This window comes from Hyaena hyaena, unplaced genomic scaffold, assembly GCF_003009895.1.
Source record: "Hyaena hyaena isolate Hyena2069 unplaced genomic scaffold, ASM300989v1 scaffold_102, whole genome shotgun sequence".
In the NCBI taxonomy this organism is placed as follows: Eukaryota; Metazoa; Chordata; class Mammalia; order Carnivora; family Hyaenidae; genus Hyaena; species Hyaena hyaena.
This window is the reverse complement of record NW_024080734.1, coordinates 3,252,647-3,276,784: the sequence shown is the minus strand read 5'-3', so window position 1 is coordinate 3,276,784 and position 24,138 is coordinate 3,252,647. Positions and strand designations below refer to the sequence as shown.

The following is a 24,138-nucleotide window of genomic DNA, read 5'->3' as shown; positions in this document are numbered from 1 at the left end:
AAACTGCTGAAGAATGAAGCGAAACAGTGTGTACAGGAGGGAAGCAGACACAGAGCCGTGCGGGGACAAGAAAAGGGAACCCGGGACGGGCTGGGGCTCGGAGTCATGGAGATCTACTTCAAAGCAGAAGAGTCCTCGAACATTCCTTCCATGGCAACCTCATTATCTGGATCCCAAGAAGTCACGTCAGGACGCTGGTGCCCTCCTTGTGGCAGAGAAGGCCACCCGAGGACTGTGCATCTGAAAGCGTGAGCATAGCACAGACAGCAGGCGAGTCATTTCGCTGCCCCGTGCCTGCACAAGGCTCCTAGCGGCTTGTGCGAAGGACCTCGGCTCTGTCTGATCGGGCCTGACCGAGGGTCATTCTCTAGCCAGCTTCCACCGATTCTCTGCGTCCATGACATGGGGCTCCTTGCTCTCCAGCTCCATATGTGGCTGGGTCTGCAGTGGCTGGGGAGATGTGCCTTCCCTTCAGGTCAGAAGCTGACCTGGGAATCTGGAGACCGGGCACAACCGAGTGGGAACAGAGGCGGGCATTCGCAGCTGCTGCTTTTTCCTCTGACTCTGGGGCGTTGACACCTTTGGGTGCCTTTGGCTGCCCTGTGATGGCATTTGGAGGTGGGGCCTCTAGGAGGTAATGAGGGTTACGTGAGGTCAAGGGGCTGGGACCCTAATGATAGGATTGATGCCCTTATAAGAAGAAACATCTAAGAGCTCGTTCTCTCTCCACCATATGAGGACACAGGGAGAAGACGGCCAGGGGCAAGGCAGGAACTGTGTTCTCGCCGGAACCCAACCACGCTGACACCCTGAGCTCACAACGCCCGTCTCCGGAGCTGGGAGAAATATGTATCTGCTGTCTAAGCCGTCAGTCTGTGGCACCTGGTTGCAGCCGCCCAAGCCAAGTAAGACATCCATATCCCTTACCCTGGCCATTGGCCCTGAACTACTCCTCCCTGGCCGGTCTCCAGACATCACTTACTAGGCTCCAGCCATACCAACCGCTCTTCCGTTCACTGAACTAGCCAAACCGAATGCCAGCCTCAGGGCCTTTGTTTTTACACCCGCTTCTGCCTGGAAACAGCGTCTCCTGACCTTCTTCACACGGCGGTCTTCTCTGTCATTTAAGAGTGCTGTGCCATTCAAGATACTATCCCCATTCAGGCGGGCCATCCCAAACCAGCCTCATGGACAAAGGCCCTTAGACACTGTATCTTCTCACTATTTTCTTTGCTGCATGAGGCCACGACCTTGCTCATCTTATTTACCACTACATCCCACAGCACAGCACCGGGCACACCAAAGGTGCTCATCAGATATCTATCGAATAAATGATGGATGCAAGAGCCTCACCGCCACTGGCTGTGTCACAGAGCCGAGCTGTTGGTGGGATAGGGGAACGGGGTGACCCTGGCGGAGGGTGCCACCATTAGCTTAGCCTGTGTCCAGAAGCTTCCCGGTCAGCGAGCCAGCTTAACCAAGCCCCCCTAAGGAAACCCGGCCAGTGAAGAACTCAGCAAATGGAGCCCAAGGCTGGCCAAAAGACGGTCACACTCTAAAATATGCATGACCAGATTTTGCGCACCGTGCAAGTTTTATCTTTGACCGTACTTATGGAAACATTATTCAAGAACATCGTGAACACACAAAAATAAATCTTTAAAAATACCATTTGAATGACATACGAATGAAAGATTTTTCTCCTTCTACTATAGCAGTCCATTAAGGCATTTTTAAAAAGCAAATGTAAGAAGTTGCTGCACACAGTAACCTGCAGATAAAAACGTACCCAATTACTACCCAGCCAGCTGCCTCCAGATGAAACCCACCCCAATCTCACCGTCTAGAGGGAGCTCCTTGAAGCAAGAAGGTAGAAGAGGGAAGCTCGCCAACTCTGTTTGCTGTCTTCTGAGGTTCTGAGGGTGCCCAAAGCAACAGAAGGTCACAGCTTCTACAACAACCCTATGAAGTACGTAGTATTAAGCCTGGGCTTGTGTTGAACAGACTGAAGCTCAGAGAGGCTAAGTAACCTGGCCTCGGTCACACAGCTAATCACTTTCAAGGCTGAGATTTGAACCTCATGGCGTCTTGGTCCAAAGCCCCTGCCCTCCTCGCCCACCCAGACAGTGTCCCCACCTGCACATTCCATAGATTAATTCTCCTTGCTCTTCATTTCTACCATCAGCTAACAGCAAGGGCCCAACACCTTCCTCTTCTCTGTCTCTCCTCAACACCAAACACAAGCCATGCCTACAGTGAACAACACATAGTTGACGACGGCATACTCACGCTGTGCTCACAGAGTACCCCTCTCTGGCCAGCCGCTCTTTTCCTCCCTCCCCTGGGGGGCTGTTTTCTCCCTTTTTTCTCATCAATTATCAGCCTACTTGCCTTAGTTCTGTGTGCCTACTTTATCTGGTTACCCATTCCTTTTGTTTGTACCCTTGCCACAAAAACAAGAAGATTCTGGGGGCACCTGGGTGGCTTAGTCGGTTAAGCGTCCGACTTTCTCTTAGGTCATGATCTCGCGGTTCGTGGGTTCGAGCCCCGCGTCGGGCTCTGTGCTGACTGTCAGCTCAGAGCCTGGAGCCTGTTTCAGAGTCTGTGTCTCCCTCTCTCTCTGACCCTCCCTTGCTCACGTTGTCTCTCTCTATCCTAGAAATAAATAAAAATATTAAAAAAAAATTTAAAAAAAAAAAAAAAAAACAAGAAGATTCTGAAAATATTCTTTGGCTTCCTTTTAGATTATAATCTTACCTTTGGTCCTTTGAGTTCTTTCCTCCAAGGTCTTTCTTTTAATTTTCTCTCTTTTACTGGTCTCTCTTCCCAGTTCTGACTTTTTCAAGATTTTAAGATCTTAGGGAATAAACATATAGATAAGTATTATATACACATACATGGGTATTGAATTCCTTTGACCATCCAGCTAACTAAGCTCACTTTGATCAGCATCAAAATGAAAGTGTTTTGCAGTATGATCCATAACCCTAACTGTTCATTGGTAGGGATGGAGAAGTGGGTTATGACTTCCAGCACAATAATAAAATACAGGGATCTGGGAATCTGAATACTCATGCCCAAATGTGGACTTGGACCTTTCCTGCTGTGTGTGCCTTGGGCAAGAATCTCTGAGCTTGAGGGGCGCCTGGGTGGCTTAGTCGGTTAAGCGTCCGACTTTCGCTTAGGTCATGATCTCGCGGTTCGTGGGTTCGAGCCCCGCGTCGGGCTCTGTGCTGACTGCCAGCTCAGAGCCTGGAGCCTGTTTCAGTCTGTGACTCCCTCTCTCTCTCTGACCCTCCCCTGCTCACGCTGTCTCTCTCTCTCTCCTAGAAATAAATAAAAAAAAATATTAAAAAAAAAAAAAGAATCTCTGAGCTTGAGATTTTCATCAGTTAAGTGAGAATAATAAGTCCATCCTTCCCAAGGTTATAGAGAGGTTTAAAGGAGCAATATGTAGGAAAACACTTTCGACCTACAAATAATTCCAGCACAAAGCAGTATGGGATCAGGGCCTTGGCTGAACTACGAAATGCCACAAGGATGCCTGCTCAGCCTTCAGTTCACCCTTTGCCACCAACCTGGCCTTCCCCTCCCTAAGTCCTAGTTCTGCTAATGAAGTAGGAGGCATTTTGTCATCCAATACCCACCCCCCCGCCACACACACACACACACACACACACACACTCACACGCCAGACACACACTTAATCTGCTGTGAGTCAGGGACTGTAGTAGATGTTAAGGATTGAACATTGAACATGGTTTACAACATACCCTCCTTCAAGGAACTTATAATTCATTTGGGTGGGAGAAGGCAAAAGACAAGGCAAACAATTTAAATAAATAAACAAGGTAATAACTGAGCAAAGGCCCTGATTTACGGGAACAGCCTGCGTTGAGGCCCTAAAGCAGGGAAGACGTTGGCCTATTTGCAGTACAGAAAGAGCGTGCTGGAAGGGAATGAGTGAGGGTGAGAGTGGCCCCCAGGAGGTCTTCGAGACCAGCAGAGCCAGATTTTACAGGGCTGCCCAGTCCACGGTCAGGAGTGAACTCGATTCTAAGGAGGCCTTTAGAGTTAAGCAACTGAGTGGTATGATTTGGTTTGGGGTTTATTTTTGTTGGTCGGTTTGGTTTTTCTTCAAGCTGGCTACAGAGCAGAGAGTTTGCAGAGAGTGCTGGTGAGTAGAAGGAGAAGCAGAAGACCAGCTGGCCCATCCCACAGCACGATACATGAAGAGACGACCCAGGTGGTAGCAATGGAGGGAGATGAACGGAATCACGTGTGTTTTGCAATCAGAAATAAATCCATGATAAATTCCATGCAGAAGCATGAAGGGAGGAGGAGAAAATGACTCATTTTCATATCAAAGACAACTACTGGGGGCGGGGTGGGGGGGAGGTTGCTGGAGCAACCAGAAATGTGGGGACTGCTCTGGTTGAGACGGAGGGGATGAGGTGGGGAGGTGCAGAGGGCATGGGAAAAGAAAAGCCTAAACTGCCGTCATTTTCTCCACTTATTCCTCACATGCTCAAGCTGCTTATCTTGCTAGTGTGTCCCCCAAAAGCTTCTCAAAATCACCTCTTCCTTTTCTGCCTCTAATTTGCCACCCGATTCTTGGTGTGTTCCTTCCTCCGAGGTCATCACCTCCAATCCATCTGCGGGGCCCACACTAGCCCCACACCCCCAGGACTTCTTAAAACGGGGGGTAACGTGCTTGCCTCCCTTGTTTAAAACTTTCCCTTACTTGCTGATGGAATAGACACACCAGGCCTTCTGAGTCTAACCCCGGTCAGTGCATAACCGCGAGTTCTCTGCTCCGCAAACACCGCCCTGCCCAGCCACACCAAACCACCCGCCTGTTCATGCTCTGTTCCCTGCCCACGCCCCCACCCGCCCAGACGCACACTCCAAGAAAGCCATATGAAGACATAACCGGGAAGCAGGCCATCACCAGGAGCCCCACCATGCTGGCGCCCCATCCCAGCCTCCAGGACTATGAGAAATAAATGTCTGTTTTTAAGTCACCCAGTTGACGGTTCTGCTACACCAGCCCGGGCGGACCAAGACAGTCAGGGTCTAAAGTTTTCAAACCAAGTGAAAACCATGAATGATCAGAATTAACTTTAAAGGTCCTGCATACCGTAATACCATACACTAAAATACAGTATCCACGTTATGTGTCCCGTGCAGTAATTCTTATCCCCATGGAACTTGGAAATGCACGAAGTTCCACTAAAGGGGAGAATAACCCGAGAGGCTACATGACCAGGTCTCTCGTTCAAACCACTTGCTTTCAAACCATCCTCAATCCTTAGCGGTGAGCACGGGTGGGAAGGTGGGAGGCAGGAAATGGTCAGGAGAGGATGGATACTACTAGACTGACTCCTGCTTGCCCAAGGGTGGGGGGGGGTGACTTGATTTTGGTTTTAATATTTTGCCTCAGGAAAAAAATTGGCAGCATCGTTTGCCACTAGGGTCCAATGGGGCCTTTTTATTTTTATGAGTGACTTACAGAAGTAATAACAGAGGGATCATTGTAACAAAATGTAACGGTTTAAACATAGCACATTTCTGTTCTCTTCTTCCTGGCTTTGAAGGTATATAAACCCAAGGTGCCCAAAGTCGTCTACATAAGCTGTTTCTCAGCTGTGCAGCAGGAACCTGGCACAGATCTATCTTATCAATACTGATTCCAAGTCAATCTCCAATAAGTTTCGGCTTATCATTTTTTCTGGTTCTTCTTGCACTGGCCCTTGATAAAATCAGTTACTTCGGAAACCTCTGACGGCTCATCGGTTTCTTAAAGAGAAGATGGGCATCTTCTTTTCTCCACATTTGCAAAGCATTTTTATTTTTAAATGTATAAACACCAGCAAAACTAGAGGAATAACTTTTCCCCCCATTTCTGTATCATCCATTTCCTTTTGATGGTCTTCGTAAACACATCTGACTTCATCGTTTGTCCCCTGCGAACTGTATCAGGGACATTCTGGTAACCAAACCCACAAGAGGTAGGAGAATATTGGCCCCCGTTCTTTCAGCAAAACAGGACAGTCCAGGTTCTTGTTGCAAAATATCGGGTGATGAAATCATTCCTGATGAATGACTAACTGGAGACTATCATAGCTTCTCTTTGTCCTCTGAAAGATATTGTTTATTCATTGATTCTGACAAAAATTCACCCATATTATTATCTTGGAAGACTCAGAGTCTGAGATATTGCTTATCCAAGCAATTTTACTATTATCATTAGAGTCCACCGCACGGCTGTGTCCGGCTACGAGGAAACATTTTCCTCTGTCGATTTTCTTCTCTTTACCATTTTGTGCAGAAAATGACAAATTCTGAATTCTCAACTGGATGCAATGAAAGGAACAAAGATGGCGGCCTCCATCTTCTTCTATACCTTCTTGAAAGATGATGTAATACTTTAAGAAATGTAAAAACAAAACAAAACAAAAACAGAAGGCAAGACAGTAGTGATGGTTTATAACACTGTTGCTTCATGCTTCTAGGTGGTGATTCTCACTCTTCCACTTTCTTATTTTACTGTTTTTAGCATCAAACAATTAGCAATCATTGATGGGTAATGATGGGATAATTCCAAGGATAATAAAATGGAAAACGTGTCAAGATAGAAGAAAAAGAAGATCACTGAGATCCCATGAAGTATCTTAGATTTGTAAATGGTTCCAATGGTCCCATGTGGTAAATCCAAGAGAGAACGAGCTTTATTCTGTTTCTGTTAAAAAGTAAATGTCCTCTTTGATCTTTGGAAGACTTCTTCAAAAAGAACAAAAGTCACGACACATCAACCTCTACAGGCCGTTAGAACTGCTAAGGAAAACAAACAAACTCCGAAACCAAAAACTGGGTCCAGCGGGCCCTGACTGTATACTGACCATTAAATCACATTTATAGATTTGGTTGCTTCATGAGGACTTTCACAATCTCGCCCACTGGAAAACTGCCCCGCCAAAAGACTCTTTCTTCACCCACTTGAGACCCATCACTTCTCAGACCAAAGTTGAAACTTAGCCAAGAGAGATCCACAGTTTTTCAACACCATGGATGTTCCTGGGTTCCTGCAGTACTCCCCATGGAGAACAAGCAGCCCGGAGCCCGGGATGTTTTCCCCTGGACTGGGTCTTGGCACACACAACAAGGAAACAAAAATGATGACCCAAGGATAACAGAGAGGACTTCTGTAATACTCTTCAGGCTTCAAAGCACCAAGAAAACTCCAACCACAATCAGACACCCGGCACTGACCGCTTTATATTGTTTCCAGTAAATGAATTTATGGTGAGGGAGACAATGTTCCTATTCTCGTGGGGCTTTTAAACAGTCTTTTTTATCTCCTGTGTTTCCGATCAATCCACGAAGACACTTTGACTATTAATCTAGGGCCCAGAGGAAATGTCCAATTCACAGAAGTGGCATGTTCCAAAACTTTGGGAGTTGGTTGTTTTGGGAACGCAGGATATATTTTCCTCCAATAAATAACGTTATAAATGACGGTGAGGTTTCCTAACCGGCCCCACAAAAGCCTCCTTAATTCATAACGTTGTTGAAGCTCTGTGCTTTTCCAGTAAAAATTAGTCGAGAGCAATTTTGCTGGAATACTAGTAAACAAACCCAAATATTGAAGACATATTCTCCTTTATCCTGAATTCTACTTAACGTAACAACCACTTCAAGGGAAGAAGACAAGAGGAAAGATGGAGACTTACTAGGGAGAGACTTCTGCTTTCAAGAATTCTGGAAGCTGATAGCAGCACTCTGTTATTTTGTCTGCCCACATTTTACTTCATAGAGGCACGACTCGAAGAAGCCAGGATGAGGGTAGATTGGGTAGCAAGATAGCAAAGGATGGGGAAGGAAAAGCAAAAAGTTTGAAAGATATTTCCTTGATGAGACGAAAGCAGCTGTAATGAGGAGTTTGCCTAAATAAGCATTAGTTGATTTATCGAGGAAACTGAGAAGAAAGCAGGAGACCCAACATTAGTGCCCCAGGCCCTGGAGTCAGGAAGAGCCCGCTGTTTGGTCAACAGTTTCCTCTCTGGCCAGAAGGTGGTGCCATCAGCCCAGACAGGCAGCCCCAAGGGGGCGGGGTGTGCAGTAGGAGGAGCTCTCCACGTGGAAGCCACGTTTTCCACTCCGTCTCTGGAACTCACAGAAAGCCTGGACCATACCAAGTGTACCAACCTACACATCACTGCCTCGTCACCGAACCAGTGTTCCCACCCTCCACAGCGCCACCGGCTTGCACCTGAGCAAGAACACCTGTCCTGCGGGCCTCAAACCCACACCAAGATTCCGACTCACTACGTTCCTCTTTTCCACCTCGTCCTTCACCGCGTCAGCACTGGGCCCCTCCGTTTCCTAATTCCAAAGGGGCATCTAGTCTAAGAGCACGCGGGAGTCTCATCCTTAAAGACCATCACGAGGACAGAAGAAGATCTTCTACATGGCGAGCACAGATTTGTCCAAGGCCTTGACAACCGGGTCCCAGATGCCCTCGCCAGTTTCATCTCCTACTTTAACAGCAAACTGAGACGGCCCCATTCCTGACACGGATCCCGCAGGAGCGCCTCCGTTCCTTTACTCCTCCTGGTCCTCCCTCCCGTGACACCCTCTCTTTTTGCCTTACTTGTCAGGATCCTCTCCCACCTTTCAAAGTCTAACCAACTATCCACCCCCCAAAAACTACTAACCGTTTACCTGAACTTAACTGGTGAATCAGAGAGGAAAACAGGGATCCTGAGCATCAACCACAGACGCCCTGGGATGTCACCAGGCAGGCCTCCCTCACTGTCCCCACCAGTGGCTGGGTCTTAAACTGAGGACAGCCAGACTCTCTGCTGAAGCTTGGGGCAACACCAGGTGGTCTGTCCTTGCTCCTCCCAAGTGCCAGCTCCCAGGAAGGGTGGACTCAGGTCTAGAGAGACACCAAAGCCACAAACTCAAGTGTGTGACGCCGTGTCCGTTCTCAACTCACGTTAGCTTTTTAATAATAAAATCATTACTGTGCCCTCCCCACCCCCACTCTCATCAACCACAATCTGCCAAACTAGGCCAGAGTTCTGGAGCTAAAAGAATGGGGGGGGGGGGGGAGGGGGTACAACAGGGTCACCAGTCTGCTCTCCCCTCCTAGCTCTAGTTGTCCCACCAAACTGCCTACTGGTTCTTCTGCAGAATTTTCTCAGCTCTGATGGGCTTGAATGGGATGGGCATTCCCCTCTGGATGTTAGGCCCTAACCAAGTGACCTGGAGATGAAATGAGCTTTAAGAATGAGCACCTGTCCCTGCAACACCTGAAAATCTAACTACTACTTTTCACTTAGTTCTTTTTTTTTTTTTAATGTTTTATTTATTTCTAGGAGAGAGAGAGAGACAGACAGACAGACAGCGTGAGCAGGGGAGGGTCAGAGAGAGAGGGAGTCACAGACTGAAACAGGCTCCAGGCTCCGAGCTGGCAGTCAGCACAGAGCCCGACGCAGGGCCCGAACCCACGAACGGTGAGATCATGACCTAAGCGAAAGTCGGACCCTTAACCGACTAAGCCACCCAGGCGCCCCTTCACTTAGTTCTTAAGAGGCAGTGGGCTCAGGTGGGAGACAGGATGTCCCCTGTGAAAGTGGAGCAAATAACCTCGCGATGATTACTTAAATCACACAGGTCAGCTGCCCCGGGGCCCTGGGCACAAGGCAGTGCTTAGCCAAAGGCAGTAGGGAAACCAGCCATCAGCAGGAGCCCACCTGCTGTTCCAGGTTCCCAGGAAGGGAACCTTCTATCAAGCGGACTCAAGGTGTCTGCATCCAGCAAAGGTGGGCTCGCTCCTGCCCCCTGGGCCTCTCCTATTTCATTGCTCAAAGAAGGAAGAGACCAGCAACACTGCTCAAGTTCTCACCTACACAAGAGGCTTCATGGAAAGAAAGCCTACCCAGTAAATTCAGGAGCTTTATGGAGAAGCCAGAATGACACTTTTGTTATGTTTTGTCTTTTAAGGATCTCCAGAAGAGTGGTTTTCATAAATTACTAAAGGAAGCTAAATTAACAATGCAAAAAAAAAAAAAAAAAAAAAGCAGGGTGGGCAAAGCGAACCACCCATTTTAAGGTACCCCACCTCCTTCCACAAAAGATCTGAGGCTGCACAAAGTAATTGCTATTGGAATCATGGGCAGGAATGCTCGGTTTCTCGTCACAGCTGCAGACTCAAACCTTCCAAGTGCCCATTTACTGGGGCTCTGAAAGTCGAGCGGGGATGGTGGACTGCCCACTCCGAAGGCGCCCTTTCACCCCCTCCTCTCAGACTCCCGACCCAGGGCCGCTCGACGCGCCGGGACGGACAGCTGCGGCCAGCGACTGCCACCCCGGGCCTCCCGCCTCCGCATTCCCTATGCCCGAGTGCAGTCGGGACCCTGGAGGGAAGCTCGGGAGGCCCTCCGGCGGCCTCGGGACGACCTGGCCCCCGCGTCTCCGCACCCCCTCCCCCAATCATGTCACATGGCGGCCCCAACGAGGCGCGCAGTGCGTCCCGCCGCGGAGACCCAGGGCCGCGTCGCCGCGGGCAGTGGGTGATGAAACCGCCCCGGCGCATTACCGCAGAGGGCGCGGGCGGGCAGCGCGCCGGGGGTGGGAGCTGGTACCCGAGCTCACCTGTTCTCCGGGAGGAGGGTGGGGACGGCGGGGGAGGGGCGAGGGCGGGCCAACCCGGGTGAGTGCGTGCGGCGGGGCGCACCGCTGCTGCGCTCGCGTCCCCGCCCCCCGCCCCCCCTCCCTAGCCGCGCGAGCCCCCGGAGCTGCGCCGTCGGACTGACGGTGCCCAGAGCAGTTCCTGTCCCCGGCCCCGGCGCCGGGGAGACGTGAGCGTGCACACGTACACACACAGCGGGGGAAGAGGCGCTCCGAGCGGCGCCCAACTTTTCTCCCGGCTTCCGCGGGCCGGGGGAGAATGCAGCCGGGGAGATGCAGCCCCGGCCGCGCTTGCGGAGGAAGCTCCGACAAGAAAGAAGAGATGGAGAGGATTTCCCCCGGTGTGGTTTTGGGGTGGTTTTTTTGTTTGTTTGTTTGTTTTAACCATTTCCATCGATGATTGGAGAGTAAAAGGAAGCCGGGCCGGGGCGGCGAGTAGCACTTTAGGAAAATAGAAGAGTGTGTTTGGAGACGCGTAAAGTTGCCCTTCAAGCTCCGACCTCTGGGGCAAGCGATGCTCTGCGGAGAGCTGAGTCAGGGCTGTCTGGGCCTCACAGCCACCCGCCTGGAAATGATGCAAGTCCAGTCGGTCACCTGGATCCCTGCAGCCCAGCCCCGAATCCGTCTGGGTTGGGGGAGGGGCAAGGAACTGGCCCTCCGGGTGTTGCACGGCCCACCAAATCGGAGCAAAAAGAAAGGGGCAAGATGGGCCAGTTGCTCAGGCCAAGTCCTCTATCTAGTGCTTATGCTCCTATGGTAGTTTGAAAGTTGTGGGTTTTTTTTTTTTCTTTCTTAATGCAAAGCGTCACAAAAACAGGAACTCCCGTTTGTACTCAGTTTGCCCCCTGCCGTCACTGTGCCCTGGAAACTCCAATCCGTCAAGGCTCGGGGTTGGGAAGCTCCCTGAATTCCAAACGACAGAAAAAGGCAACTTTCCCAGCACTGTGCGGGTGCGATGCGAGCCAGGGACCGCGGGGAACGCCGTCCCAGCGCAGACCGTCCCCTCCCGCCCTGCTTTAGCTGCAGTCGGAGCTGGGAGTCACTTTTGTTTTTCTAAAGTGCCTTCGGCCATAGCTCTGGAGCATCAGCACACGCGCACGCATCTTCGGCCGCGCTCACACTCGTACACGCACGCAAACGCGTGGCCGCCGCCAGGTCGGCAACTTTGTCGGGCGCTCCCAGCGGCGCTCCGCTTCCTCCTGTAGTAGTTGGGCGCAGGCCCCGCCCCCCAGCCGTGTTGTCAAACGGGCCGGGGTCTCGGATTGGTCCAGCCGCTGGGACAACACCTGCTCGACTCCTTCATTCAAGTGACACCAGAGCTTCCAGGGATATTTGAGGCACCATCCCTGCCATTGCCGGGCACTCGCGGCGCTGCTAACGGCCTGGTCACATGCTCTCCGGAGAGCTACGGGAGGGCGCTGGGTAACCTCTATCCGAGCCGCGGCCGCGAGGAGGAGGGAAAAGGCGAGCAAGGAGGAAGAGTGGGAGGAGGAGGGGAAGCGGCCAAGGAGGAGGAAGAGGCGGAGGGGAGCACAAAGAATCCAGGTCTCCTGGATTCGGGAGGGAGGTTTACACCAAGAACCATGTGTGCCGAGCGGCTGGGCCAGTTCGTGACCCTGGCTTTGGTACTGGCCACCTTCGACCCGGCGCGGGGGACCGACGCCACCAACCCGCCGGAGGGTCCCCAAGACAGGGGCTCCCAGCAGAAAGGCCGCCTGTCCCTGCAGAACACAGGTAAGTGAGAGCGCCCCCGAGGCGGAGAGCTGCTGGGAGACCGCACCGTGCACCCACGCAGCGCACCCCGGGCGCTTTGCCGGTTAGGGAGCGCCCACCTAGGGCAGCGCAAACTCTTGGGGTGGCGCGGGACGTGCAAAGGAAAGCGCGAGGCAAGGCGACACTCGGTCCGCGCCGGGCTCCGCGCGCCGGGAATCTGCACGTGCTGGCTGGGTGATGAAATGGCTGGGGCAGGACTTGCTGCTGTCCTCCCCGGGGTCGAGGGCAAAAGAGGCCGCCTCTGACCAGGCCAGTGCGGGCCCCGGAGTCTCCGGTCCGGCGCAAAGCTCCCTGCTCCATCCTGGCCGCCCCTCGGGAGGCACCGAGGGTCCCCGGAGCCGGCCTGCGCCCCGCACCCGGAAAATTCTTACGAGCCGGCTGGCCGCGACAGGACCACTCCCCCACCCCACCCCCCACTCCTCAAAAGATGCCCGACATCCGAGAACTTTGTAGGCCAGACCGATTACATTGTGAACTTGCCCCCTTGGGGGGCAGTGCTTTCTGGGGAGGGGTGAGGGGAGGTGGCTCAAAGCGTACCTCTGAGGTGCTGCCGCCTTCTCCCGCTCCAGGGCAGGTCAGCAGGCGACGAAATGGTGACACGGACCGAACTGTGCGCCGCCGCTGCTCCACCGGCTCTCGGCTCGCCGGCGTGCTGCCGAGCAGAGCCAGGCGTGCAGGGCACGGGGCTGGCCCTTTTCCCAGCTCCTGAGAGAGAGAGAGAGAGAGAGAAAGAGAGAGAATATGCCTACAGCTCCTTCGCTCGGCGCCCCCCCCCCCTCACCTTTATTTGGGGGCCTGAAACCCAGCTACGGCGTTCGTGCGCTCACCGCACGAGCAAGAATGCACGAGTGCCCATTAGGAACGCCCGCAGCGAGTGAATCGCAGCCCCGCGCGCTCCTGCCCGGCGCGCCGGGGCCGCGCGTGGGATCAGCCGGGAATCCCCCAGCTCCACGCGCGAGCGCCCGCAGCCCCCGCCGGCGCGGGGTTCACCCTAGGACCTGCGCCCACCCTTCCCCCCTCCCCGGTGCTTTCCCTGAGAACCGAACGTGATTCTCGGTAGTTGGTGACCTCAACAAATACACGCCCCTCATTCTCTCGCTAGATTTAATCTGAATGCGGATTATCTACTCCGGCCCCGCCCTTCTTCCAAAATATACTTTCCTGCTGTAATTTTGTGGTTGGCTTAAATCAGTGAATTGGGTGGGGGGAGGGACGGAAGAGAGGCGGCAGCCTGACAGTTCACTCCCTCAGTCTCCCCTTTTGGAGAGATGAATTAGGGCCACGTTCTGCGAAGGAGGGCAGCAAACTCCCGGGTCTCGGGAATTCCAGGGGATTAAGTGATATCTCACACCGGATCTCTATTTAAAAGGAGCCTCCGACTGACTGCGACGTTTGCGTTTCTGCAGGCTAGCCCCCATCTGACTGATTCCTGGGCCATCTCGCAACCGCAGCTTGCCTAGCCTGGTATTTTTAATGCTGATGGTTTGGAGGCGCTGCCTTAATAGGAATTTTGTTTTGATTTTTAGGTGTTGAATCATAAAGCTGAATTGAAACTGCTTTTTGGACGCTGGCATTTGGGGGTCAGGAAGGAAATGGCTGTGATTTAATAGCAGCAGCTTCAAGTTCCAAGAAGAGAAGGGTATTTCATTGATGAAGTACAGGAGGGAGACAGCAAGCTAATCATTGAAAATCTTATTTTTGTCTGTGGGTTTAGGAAGCTGAAATCTCTTCTGCTTTCAAACTAAGTATTTCCACAAATACTTTAAGATGGAAAGGATGAAAAATGGAGTGCTCAGACCTAACTTCTGATTGTGATTTTTTTACTGTAGGTTCGGCGAAGTTTTTTGTTTTTGGTTTTTTGGGGTTTTTTTTTGTTTTTTGTTTTTTTTTACAGATACAGTCTTTACAAGTAGTGACATTCCCATAAGTAGATTAAATGATGAAATTTTCTTGCCCTGGCTTTTTAGATCCCAAAATAGTCACTTCTAACTTTAATTTCTTAAATTTTCTTAGTCATTACTAACTTCTCTTTCAGCCGACCTCTCGGCATTCCCCCCAGCATGGCTGAGAATTTTGTATCCATGTGTATGTAATTCTCATTTTAGCGGAAATCCAGCACTGTTTGGTCAACGCCGGCGACGTGGGGTGTGGTGTGTTTGAATGTTTCGAGAACAACTCTTGCGAGATTCGAGGCTTACATGGGATTTGCATGACTTTTCTGCACAACGCTGGAAAATTTGATGCCCAGGTAAAAACCACATAGAGCGCAAAATGTTTTAGGTTGGCGTCGCATGATCGAAATGCTTGTGGGAAGGACTTTTGAACAGATTTCCTTAGCTGATCTTCATGGTGTGTTTTAGCATTCATAAGAGACATTCTTGGTGCCCAGCAGGATGCCAGTCTCTCCCCACTCCACCCGTGGGGTTCTCTCCTGAACCGTCAGGGAGGTGAAATCCTTATGGAGAGCAAGTTGAACAATCACCTAATTATTCATAGCAGAGGACACAAAAGTCATAACAAATAATAAACATCTTGTAAGGGGACACACTATGTCTGGCCACCCAGATAGGTCTGCAAGGCCCATCACATTAGAAATAGGTTCAGGGTGGGGGAGAGCAGGGTCTCCAATTATACAATCCAAGACCTGTTTTCACCTACTAGGAAAGAATAAACAAGACACAAACTTCATAGAAATTCATCATCTCCAACATGCATAACTTGGCATGTGGCATTGGGCTCACCTTTTTCATGTTTCCCCCAACCCACTCTCCACAGCCCCCTGATGTTCTATCTCGTCAACTTCCTCTCCCACTGCACTGGAGAGTGGCAGACAATGTTTGGATGAGGCCATTAGGTGTGATTTGTGAATGTCACCAGTCATCATCTCCTGACATCCTGTAGAGAGCCTGACAAAGCAATGCCTGGCAACCTACCCTACAGAGGATGTGGGGTGGCAGGAGGGGAAACAGAAGCCAGGGAAGGAAAGAGTAGAACGTTTGAACTCCTCGAGGCTCCCTCATAAAGCCTCCCTTCTGGATTAGCTGGAATTAGGAAACATACTAGGAAATCCGGAGGAAAGATGTGTGCTGAAGGGCGATCCCACAGGATGCCGAGGAAGAATACCAACACAGATTGCCACAGCCCTCAAATAAATTCGTCTTCCTTTTTCTCTCAACCGACGGGAGGATGTTCTCCAGTGCGAAGCATCCCTTTCAAGCTGGTTCCCAGCATGTCCCTACTTCATAGACTGGCACACCCTACCCTCCGTCCTCTTTGGCTTTCCGCTGGAAAGCAAAGGGGACCTCAGGGAGGTGGCTTTTCAGTGATGAGACACTATCTGTAGCCATTTCAGTTGCTTCGCAAGGAAGAACTGAAATAAACGTGCTGGCTCGCTTCCCACTTCCAACCTCACCCCGTTTACTTTCTCAGCTTGGTTACTTCCAGTCCTGTCTGAAAACAGACGGGGGTGGGAAGTGGGGGGGGGGGGGACCTCTCCAACGACAGCTTGTTTCTATAGGGTTGGGGGAATAGGGATCCCTAGGCAGGTATCCCACGATGCCTCCCTGCCCTGAGAGGTTGATAAGGGACCTCAGCTTGCCTCCACACCCCCAACAGCTGTCTCCTTTCTAGGATAAGAACAATTTAATGGGGTTGCCAGGAAAGAGAACTGCGGGCCAGATGTATGCCTGGCCGCCTTAGCCACTCAGAGGCAGGGCGTGTGGGGGAGGGGCTGTCAGTTGGGCAGTTCAGACTCCAGATGCTGCCAGGCAGTGTGCCAGGCGGGCCTTTTAGAGGCAATAATCCTAACAGTTTAAAGGAGTCGAATCATTTTCAAAAAGGAAAAGAATGCTCCTCCTTAAAGGCTAGGAGGAGAAAAGGGTCTGGGTTGGGGGTGGTGGGAGGCACTGAGGCAGGAAAAGGAGGCACAGGGAGCACCCAGTCGTGATGAGAAAGGAGGAGAAAGCAACGATGTGAGACGAGGACGAGCAGACGCCTCCTGCTTGGGGAAAACTCCTGCTGGGAGTTCTGGATTTACATCTGGCCAAAGTTCCCTCGCGGTCCAGAAAAGTTGCCACCAAGCCACCAACCCTGGGCTGCCTTGAGGACAGACCGCCACAGCAGCCCCCCCCCCCCCCCAAACCAGTAGAGCAGCCGGGGAGGAAGGAGGCAGATTTGTTAAGTCTCCTGGAGGAACATCCTTTTTGGCCAAATGCCGGAGGTATCCTGTCATTCAAGACCCAGCCTCCTGATGTGGCGTCAGCCCGCAACCTGCGTGGATGTCAGTGTGAGGCAGGGCCTTGAGGTTCACAGCGTTGTCACCCAGACCCCGTGTCAGGCCAAGAATGCGCATCTAAGCTCATGACAAGGACTTGTCTCTTCTGCCCCGCTCTGTCTTCTCTGTCCTCTCTGTTCCCAGGGCAAATCGTTCATCAAAGATGCCTTGAAGTGCAAGGCCCATGCTCTGCGGCACAGATTCGGCTGCATAAGCCGGAAGTGCCCGGCCATTAAGGAAATGGTGTTTCAGTTACAACGGGAATGCTACCTCAAACACGACCTGTGCTCTGCCGCCCAAGAGAACACCCGAGTCATGGTGGAGATGATTCACTTCAAGGACTTGCTGCTGCACGAGTGAGTGCCGCTCCCACGGGGGCTGTGGGGAGAAGGGGCCGGCTCCACGGGCGGTGTTAGAGGAGTTCGAGGGGCTTGTTTTGGAGGCCGAAGTCCGGTCAGACGGGAAAGGTTGTGCTCAACCTCAGAAAGCTGCACTGACTCCCCTGGGAGTCCCTTTCCTGCTGGCCTTCGGGAAAAGCGAAAGAACTTTCCACCATTGGTTTCAAAAGCATAAGCGACAGATCCCAACAGTTCTGAATATTCCAAGTGGCCACGGAAGGGCTCAGACAGCTGAGCACTAGGAACATTTGTTGAGCATTTACTAAGTGCCAAGTGTGCTCAGGTGTTTCAGACAGATCTTCTCACAGCAGCCCTGTGAGGGAGGTGCCATACTTGTCTCCATTTTATAGACGCACTGAAGTGAAGGTCACAGAGACAGGGAGAGGCAAAGCCAGGCAGTCCAGCCCCAGAACCTTAAATGCCAAAAGCTGACAGCAATAGCTTTTTTCCCCGCCTCCAGAGCCCTCTTTCCCTCAGAGGTCCATTTCACCTTCTCTAACACATTAATGCCCTCCCCAAGGGAACACAAGACCGACGTCAAAAACTTACAAGCTAAACACCTTTATGCCAGAGTGGTAAATAGGAACTCGCTTATGTAAAGATTTGCAATGCAGTAACAAACCCAGGACGTCTTCTTCCTTAAAAAAAAAAAAAAAAAAAAAAATCCCATCTGTAGGATCCTAAACTTTATAAAGTTGATAATGCATGTGGTACACAGTTGCCCCTGACATGAAGCATGGGCGGTGGCTTACAATGGCCCCTTCCCCAGTGACATATGGCTGGTCTCTGTACAATTTTATGAAATCTTGCTCCTTAGTTGGGGCCATGTCACTAAGCAGGCTGCTCCACACCCCACCCAGACCACTTAGATGACAGAGGCCAACCGTCACCTGTCACTTCCCAGGTATCTTGCAACACCCCTGCCGCCATGTTAGGATTATAAGATTTGCCGCGAATCTCTGCAGGCAGCTCTTACCAAGAGCCAAATAATGTTGGTCTTTTCCTTAGTCACGCTAATGTCCGCTAAAATATCTATCATTCTTCCAAGCACCTCTAAGGAAACCAAGCAACAATAACAATAATGATAATAGCTATCATTTTGTGAGTGGGCCAGGCCCTTGGCCAGGGACTTTACCTGACTATCTCATGTACCTTTCCCAAAAGGGCTACCAGATGGAGATCCCTATCCCCATTAACAGAGGAGGAGAGGGAAGCTAAGAGGTTAAAGATTGTGCTCTGGGGTTGGCTCCCTATTTTCCAGCTTGGGAGCTGGCAATATATATATGACGAATGCGGGTTATCGGGAAGAGACACCAAACCTCCTTGCTCCTGACCTGCGCTCTCCCCACTAGACCTGCTAAAGGCTCACCAGCCCCCAGATGTAGCAAGGATTTCTTCTCCCTTTTCTCAAATACGCCCCTGTTACACAAAGAGCACTGTGAGGTCCCCTTCCTTCAAGCTGTTTCTGGAAGAGGCAAATGCCCCATGGCTGAGAGACTTTATCCTAAAGCCCCTTTGTCCTCAGTCCGCTGTCATCCATATAGATAGTTCGCTGGCCTCAAGAATGGATGATGGGCACTAGTTTATAAGTCAGTAATACATTCCTGGAGTGCAAAGAGACTTTGTCTTTTTCAAGATTGGAGAAAAATCTTCTTGGGGAAAACTGAAGGTTTTGGAGGGGTTTGTGTTTGTTTGGTTGGCTTTTGTGGTGTTTTGTTTTGTTTTGTTTTACTTTGTTTTTGTTGCCCTTGGAATTTAAAGAAGGAGTAAAGCCCTGTGGCTTTTCTGGTGCCTCCTCCGTGGAGACACAGCCCATGGAGGCATGAGATTTTTACTTCCAAAGCACTCCTTGATCATTTAGAATGAACACCTAGCCCCCCACCCCAGCCCACTCTGGGAAGGCAGGTGGCTCACCCTGTAAGTTAGCCCAGGCCTTTTTTGAGAATGCTCACTGTGCCTGCACACAAGTCCCCTTTCCTTGTGCTAAAGCTGGGGCCTCTGGGAAGTGGGTCTCACCTAACCCCAACTCCCCACAGACCCCCACTACCTGCCCTTCTGAAGCCGTACTGGGCAGGGCATCACCTTGAACTTCAGGCTGACTTGACTGATCTGTTCCTTAACTGTCTTAACCGATTTGGGCACAAAGGATCCTGCCAGTCCCCAAAGATCAAGAAGACCATTTAAGAATGTGTGGCATTGGTCACAGAGAACAAAATAAGAACCAAATTTGCTTTTCACTTTAGAGAAGAGAAAATCACAGTCACTGCAGAATCCAATCACCCCCATTCCTCAACCCGACCCCCATCCACCCCCTAAACACTCGGGTTTGGCGGAAGTGGCTCCCTTCAAGCTCTCGGCTTCCCTCTTTTCCTCTCACCCCTTCCCGCCCCACTTTCTCCATATCAACTGCCTTGGCTACCACACGCCCTGTCACTGGGTGCTGGCAGCCTCCAGGCACATCCCCCTCCAAGTATTTTTAAAAATCTTTTAGCCTTGCTGACACCCAGTTGAGAAAGCTGGGCTTTGTCATTAGACACGGGCTGAGTTTGCAGCCTGAGGAGGCACCACGCCAGCTCGAAACACGGCTTAGATTAACACACACCCCACCCCATGGCTCACAGCTTTCTCCTCGGGAGATAGCACCAAGGGCAGGAGAGAGTGTGGGCTAGTCCAGCCTTCTCGGATCTGCCTTGGGGTTCTGGGAGCTCATCTGGCAGGCAGACTGCCCTGGCGAAGGAGGCCAGGAGGCAGCCTGTACGTTCCCAGGAGAGCCCTCCCCTTACCCTGGGGCAAGAAACTCAAAGAGCATCCGCCTTCTCCCAAAGAGAGAGAGATTCTCAGCCCCTATGGTTTGTTCACCGAGCCCCAGAGGGCGGCAGGTGCAACCAGGTGCTAAAATCCTGATGCTGCGATAGCAGATCTATTCCGTGACCTTGAGCTCCCTCGGGCAATCAGTGGCTAGTTGTCAAAAGATGGAAGGAAACAAGCATGCACTGAACATTTCTCCTGTGTTGCCCACTGCCCTCCTGGGCTAGCCTGAGAAGAGAAGTGTTTTCCCTGTCCTTGTTGCTGTTAAGAGCCTGCCTTAGAGAGTTTAAGCACCCTGTCCATCAGCCATGCACAGACTCTCTGACTCCAAAGGCATCAAGTAGGCCTTAAAAGGCAGCTTGATCTCTATCAGCCAAAACATTCCTCTTCTCTGCTCTCAGCCCAGCTCTAGGCCTTCCCAGCCCAGAAGCTTCCAAAAACTACTTTCTCCTCTCCCCCGCCGCAGGCCCCCCCACCCGCCATCTCCATTTTTACATCTATGACATGAGGACAGTTCAATCAACTACAACTTGAGGACTAATTCATCAAAACGGCAGTAAACTTCACAAGTCCTAAAACACAATCTGCTCTTCGTGCCTGGCAACAACTGCCAGCTTGCAAAGAAGAGATTATGTGGGCTAAGATGCATCCACCCAGGTGGCCCAGGCTCACAGAGGGAAAGAAGTCTTGCCCCTTCTTATAAATGATCTCCCATTCCAGAGTGAGTTTCCTGCCCAAGGTGATGACCCAGAGCCGCACGATGCTCACGGTCAAATATACCCAGAAATACTGCTAGCCAAGGACTGCTTGAGAATGCTGATTAGCCACATGGACTACTCCATACCCACCTTGGGGATTTTAAAAGGCCAGGGAGATGGAAGAAAGGTTCAGTGAGTGGGCCATCAGAGCCCATTGCTGGTGACACCTCTTACCAGACAGGCCCATAAAAGCAGACACACTGTGCCCACCTTCGGCACATACCTCCCACCCCGCGTTGGCATGGTGGGGTCGTTCTTCCACCAGTGCCTTTCCTGAAGAACGACCCAGGGCAGCTGGACGGCCTGGGCAACGCTCTCCCCTCCAGACTCGAGTATGTTTATCTCACACAGGGCTGGCACTCATTCCAACACACGGGCCCCTCGCAGCCAGCCCTCACCTCTAGTTCTAGGCAAGCCCAGTTGGGAAGAGTGGAGATGCTTGGATAGCCACTCCCCCTCCTCAACCTTTACTACCGGGAAAGGGAAGATCCCAGCCTCTGCCTCCCACCCTTCTCCACCTATCTCAGACTCCTCCAGGTACAGATGGAATTGCATCCAGTACCTTCCAGAAACACCTTTCTTCGTCATGAGCCTAAACCAGGGGCAAACACAGACACGGGGAGAACAGCTTCTTGGGAGCCTCACTTAGAAAGGGCTTACCTGGGAGAGAGGCACCAAGTGCAAAGCCAGGCGGCCCCACTTGACGCCGTGTTGCAAGAGGGTGATGGGGAGCTCCCAGCCCCAGTTTTGATGGCTTCTCCCCCCCCCCCCCCCCGCCAAAAAAGAGTCCTCGGCTTGATATTTCAGACCCTTCGCCATTTGCCTGAGTATTATTCCACCAGTCCCCAAGACACTTCACTTCTCTTCCCGCTAAAAAGCATACCCGAAGCACGCCCATGCTCCTTTCCAGCATTCCCACAGCTGCCATTCCTGGCATCCTCCCCCACCTTCCCCAGACGTTCTTCCTTTTATTGTACGCACCTGTGAGTTGTCACTGGCCCTTTTCCTGGTGGTAGGCTCGACCACCAGCCTCTCTCTCTCCAATGCCTGGCATGGATCCTGGTACGTAATGGCCACCTAGTAAATAGTGGCTGAGGCCGGCACCCCACAGGATATGTCTAAAAGCCTGGAGCAATTCCAGAAAGCATTTTCACCAAACTAAACCCGAGCCAGGCACTGGCTATATCTGTCCTGCCTGGTGTCACCACTTCCCTCCGTGGCCCAGCTGGGACTGGGTCCATTCTCGCTCTCTCTCTCTCTCTCTCCTGCCTTTCATCTCTAGACCCTACGTGGACCTGGTGAACCTACTGCTGACCTGCGGGGAGGAGGTGAAGGAGGCCGTCACCCACAGCGTGCAGGCTCAGTGTGAGCAGAACTGGGGAAGCCTGTGCTCCATCTTGAGTTTCTGCACCTCGGCCATCCGGAGGCCCCCCACGGGGCCCCCTGAGCGCCAGCCCCAGGCGGACAGAGCCAAGCTCGCCAGGGCCCACCACGGAGACATAGGTCCCCACCTCTCGGAACCCAGTAGTCGGGAGACGGGCCGAGGTGCCAAGGGCGAGCGAGGTAGCAAAAGCCACCCAAACGCCCATGCCCGGGGCAGAGCAGCCGGCCACGGAGGCCCGGGAAGTTCTGGAAGCAGCGAGTGGGAGGAGGAACAGTCTGAATACTCCGATATCCGGAGGTGAAATGAAAGGCTTGGCCGGGAAATCTTTCCTCCGTGCCGTCCATTTTCTTCTCTATGGACATTCCAGAACATTTGCCATTAAAGAGGGGGGATGTCACACGCAGGATTTGCTGGGGATGGCGGACTTGATGAAGGCGTGTGCTAGCGGAACGAACAGGTGAGGCGGAGACGGCCCGGGCGGCGGTGAGGTCTCGGCTGTACCCGGTGGGTTCCACACTTGCACATCCTGAAGTGAGTGTTCCACGCAGCCTCTTTGCAACTTTGTCTTCTTTCCATCCGTGGAGCCACTGGGCGGCGGCCTGCGGTTTGCTGTGCTGTGGGGGAGGTGGGCCGGGGAAGGGCGGGGGTCGGCAGGCCCGCCCGCTGGACCTCGCGCTTGGTGCTGGCCCCCGGCCCCACAGCTTCTGGTGCTGTCTTGGCAGGGGGCAGCTGGATTCCGATGCAGGGGTGAGTGTGAAAATCGAGTTGGGAGTCAGAAGGGCGGAGAGGAGACAGGGCCGTGTGGGCACTTGGTGCCAAATGGAAATTCAGTTTCTTGCATGGGACCTTGAGGTTTGGAGCTGCTTGGGAGGGGGAGGGCAAGGGCTCTACGTGTAATTTCTGAGCCATTGTGCTGTCTGGGGGACCACGTCCGAGGGAGTGGCCCCCATGTGTTTGTATATTAACCACTGCTTCAATTCTTGGTTTCACTTTTTTATTTATCCAGTTACAACTACATACCTGTCGTCTAAATAAATGGCTTTCAAACAAAGCAACTGGGTCATTAAAACAAGCTCAAAGGAAAAAAGAAATAACAGCTCATCTTTTGGGGCTGTTTTTTTTTTCTTTTGAGTGCTATTTTAAAAGGAATCAAAGGACGATGTACTTGTACATCCAACTGCCTGGCATGGGCTTCTAGCCACTTAGGGCAAACCACACCCCTGGAGGAAAATGCACACACTAGGAGTACGTTTCACAGATTTTCTTTAGCATTTGTTACCTCACCTTGACCCTCAGCCAAGATCGATAAAGCCGCGTACCTGATGCCAGGAGGCCAAGTTGGAAACGTGGCTTCTGGATTCATAGGATGGAAAGGGAGAAAGAGAGCGAAGAGGACTGTGATTTCCAGCGGGGAAAGCTGACCTTTTACATAAATGGAGGTGAGAGACAGGATTTTCCAGATCCAGATTGGAAATTTAGCGACAGAGAAAGGAGTCAGAGTGGACAAAACAAAGAGAAGAGGGACAGAAGTGAAAATCCAAGGCAGGGAGGGAGAGGATTGTAACAAAGGGTCAGTGGTGGGGTTCTTGTGATTTGTTCAAAACGTTCCATAGATAGGCCTTTTCTTTCCCACTGGGTTATCACATTAAAGCTTATCCTTTCTGGCAGCCAGTAGTCAAATAGAAGGCCAGTAGTACAAAGAATACACGGGTGTTCTGGGCCAGCTCCTTCTAGACCAACGGTCAGCAAACTTTTTCTGTAAAAGTCCAGGTAGTAGGGGCGCCCGAGTGGCTCAGTCAGTTAGGCGTCTGACTTCAGCTCAGGTCATGATCTCACGGTTCGTGGGCTCGAGCCCCATGTCGGGCTCTGTGCTGACAGCTAGCTCAGAGCCTGGAGCCTGTTTCAGATTCCGTGTCTCCCTCTCTCTCTGACCCTCCCCTGCTCATGCTGTGTCTCTCTCAGAAATAAAGCATTTTTAAAAAATTTTTAAAAAAAGTCCAGGTAGTAAATACACTATTTCTAATTGGTGGGTCATGTGATTTCTGT

At 51.7% G+C, this 24,138-nt stretch overlaps 1 protein-coding gene across 1 annotated transcript; it reads left to right on the top strand.

Annotated features, from left to right (window-relative positions):
- The first annotated feature begins 12,019 nt into the window (after positions 1 to 12,019).
- Positions 12,020 to 23,143, top strand: STC2 (stanniocalcin 2). Its single transcript, XM_039235761.1, has 4 exons — positions 12,020 to 12,432; positions 14,577 to 14,719; positions 16,889 to 17,100; positions 21,991 to 23,143. Exons 1-4 carry the CDS (start codon positions 12,282 to 12,284, stop codon positions 22,391 to 22,393), a joined length of 909 nt encoding a protein of 302 aa, XP_039091692.1. The 5' UTR covers positions 12,020 to 12,281; the 3' UTR covers positions 22,394 to 23,143.
- The last annotated feature ends 995 nt before the right edge of the window (positions 23,144 to 24,138 follow it).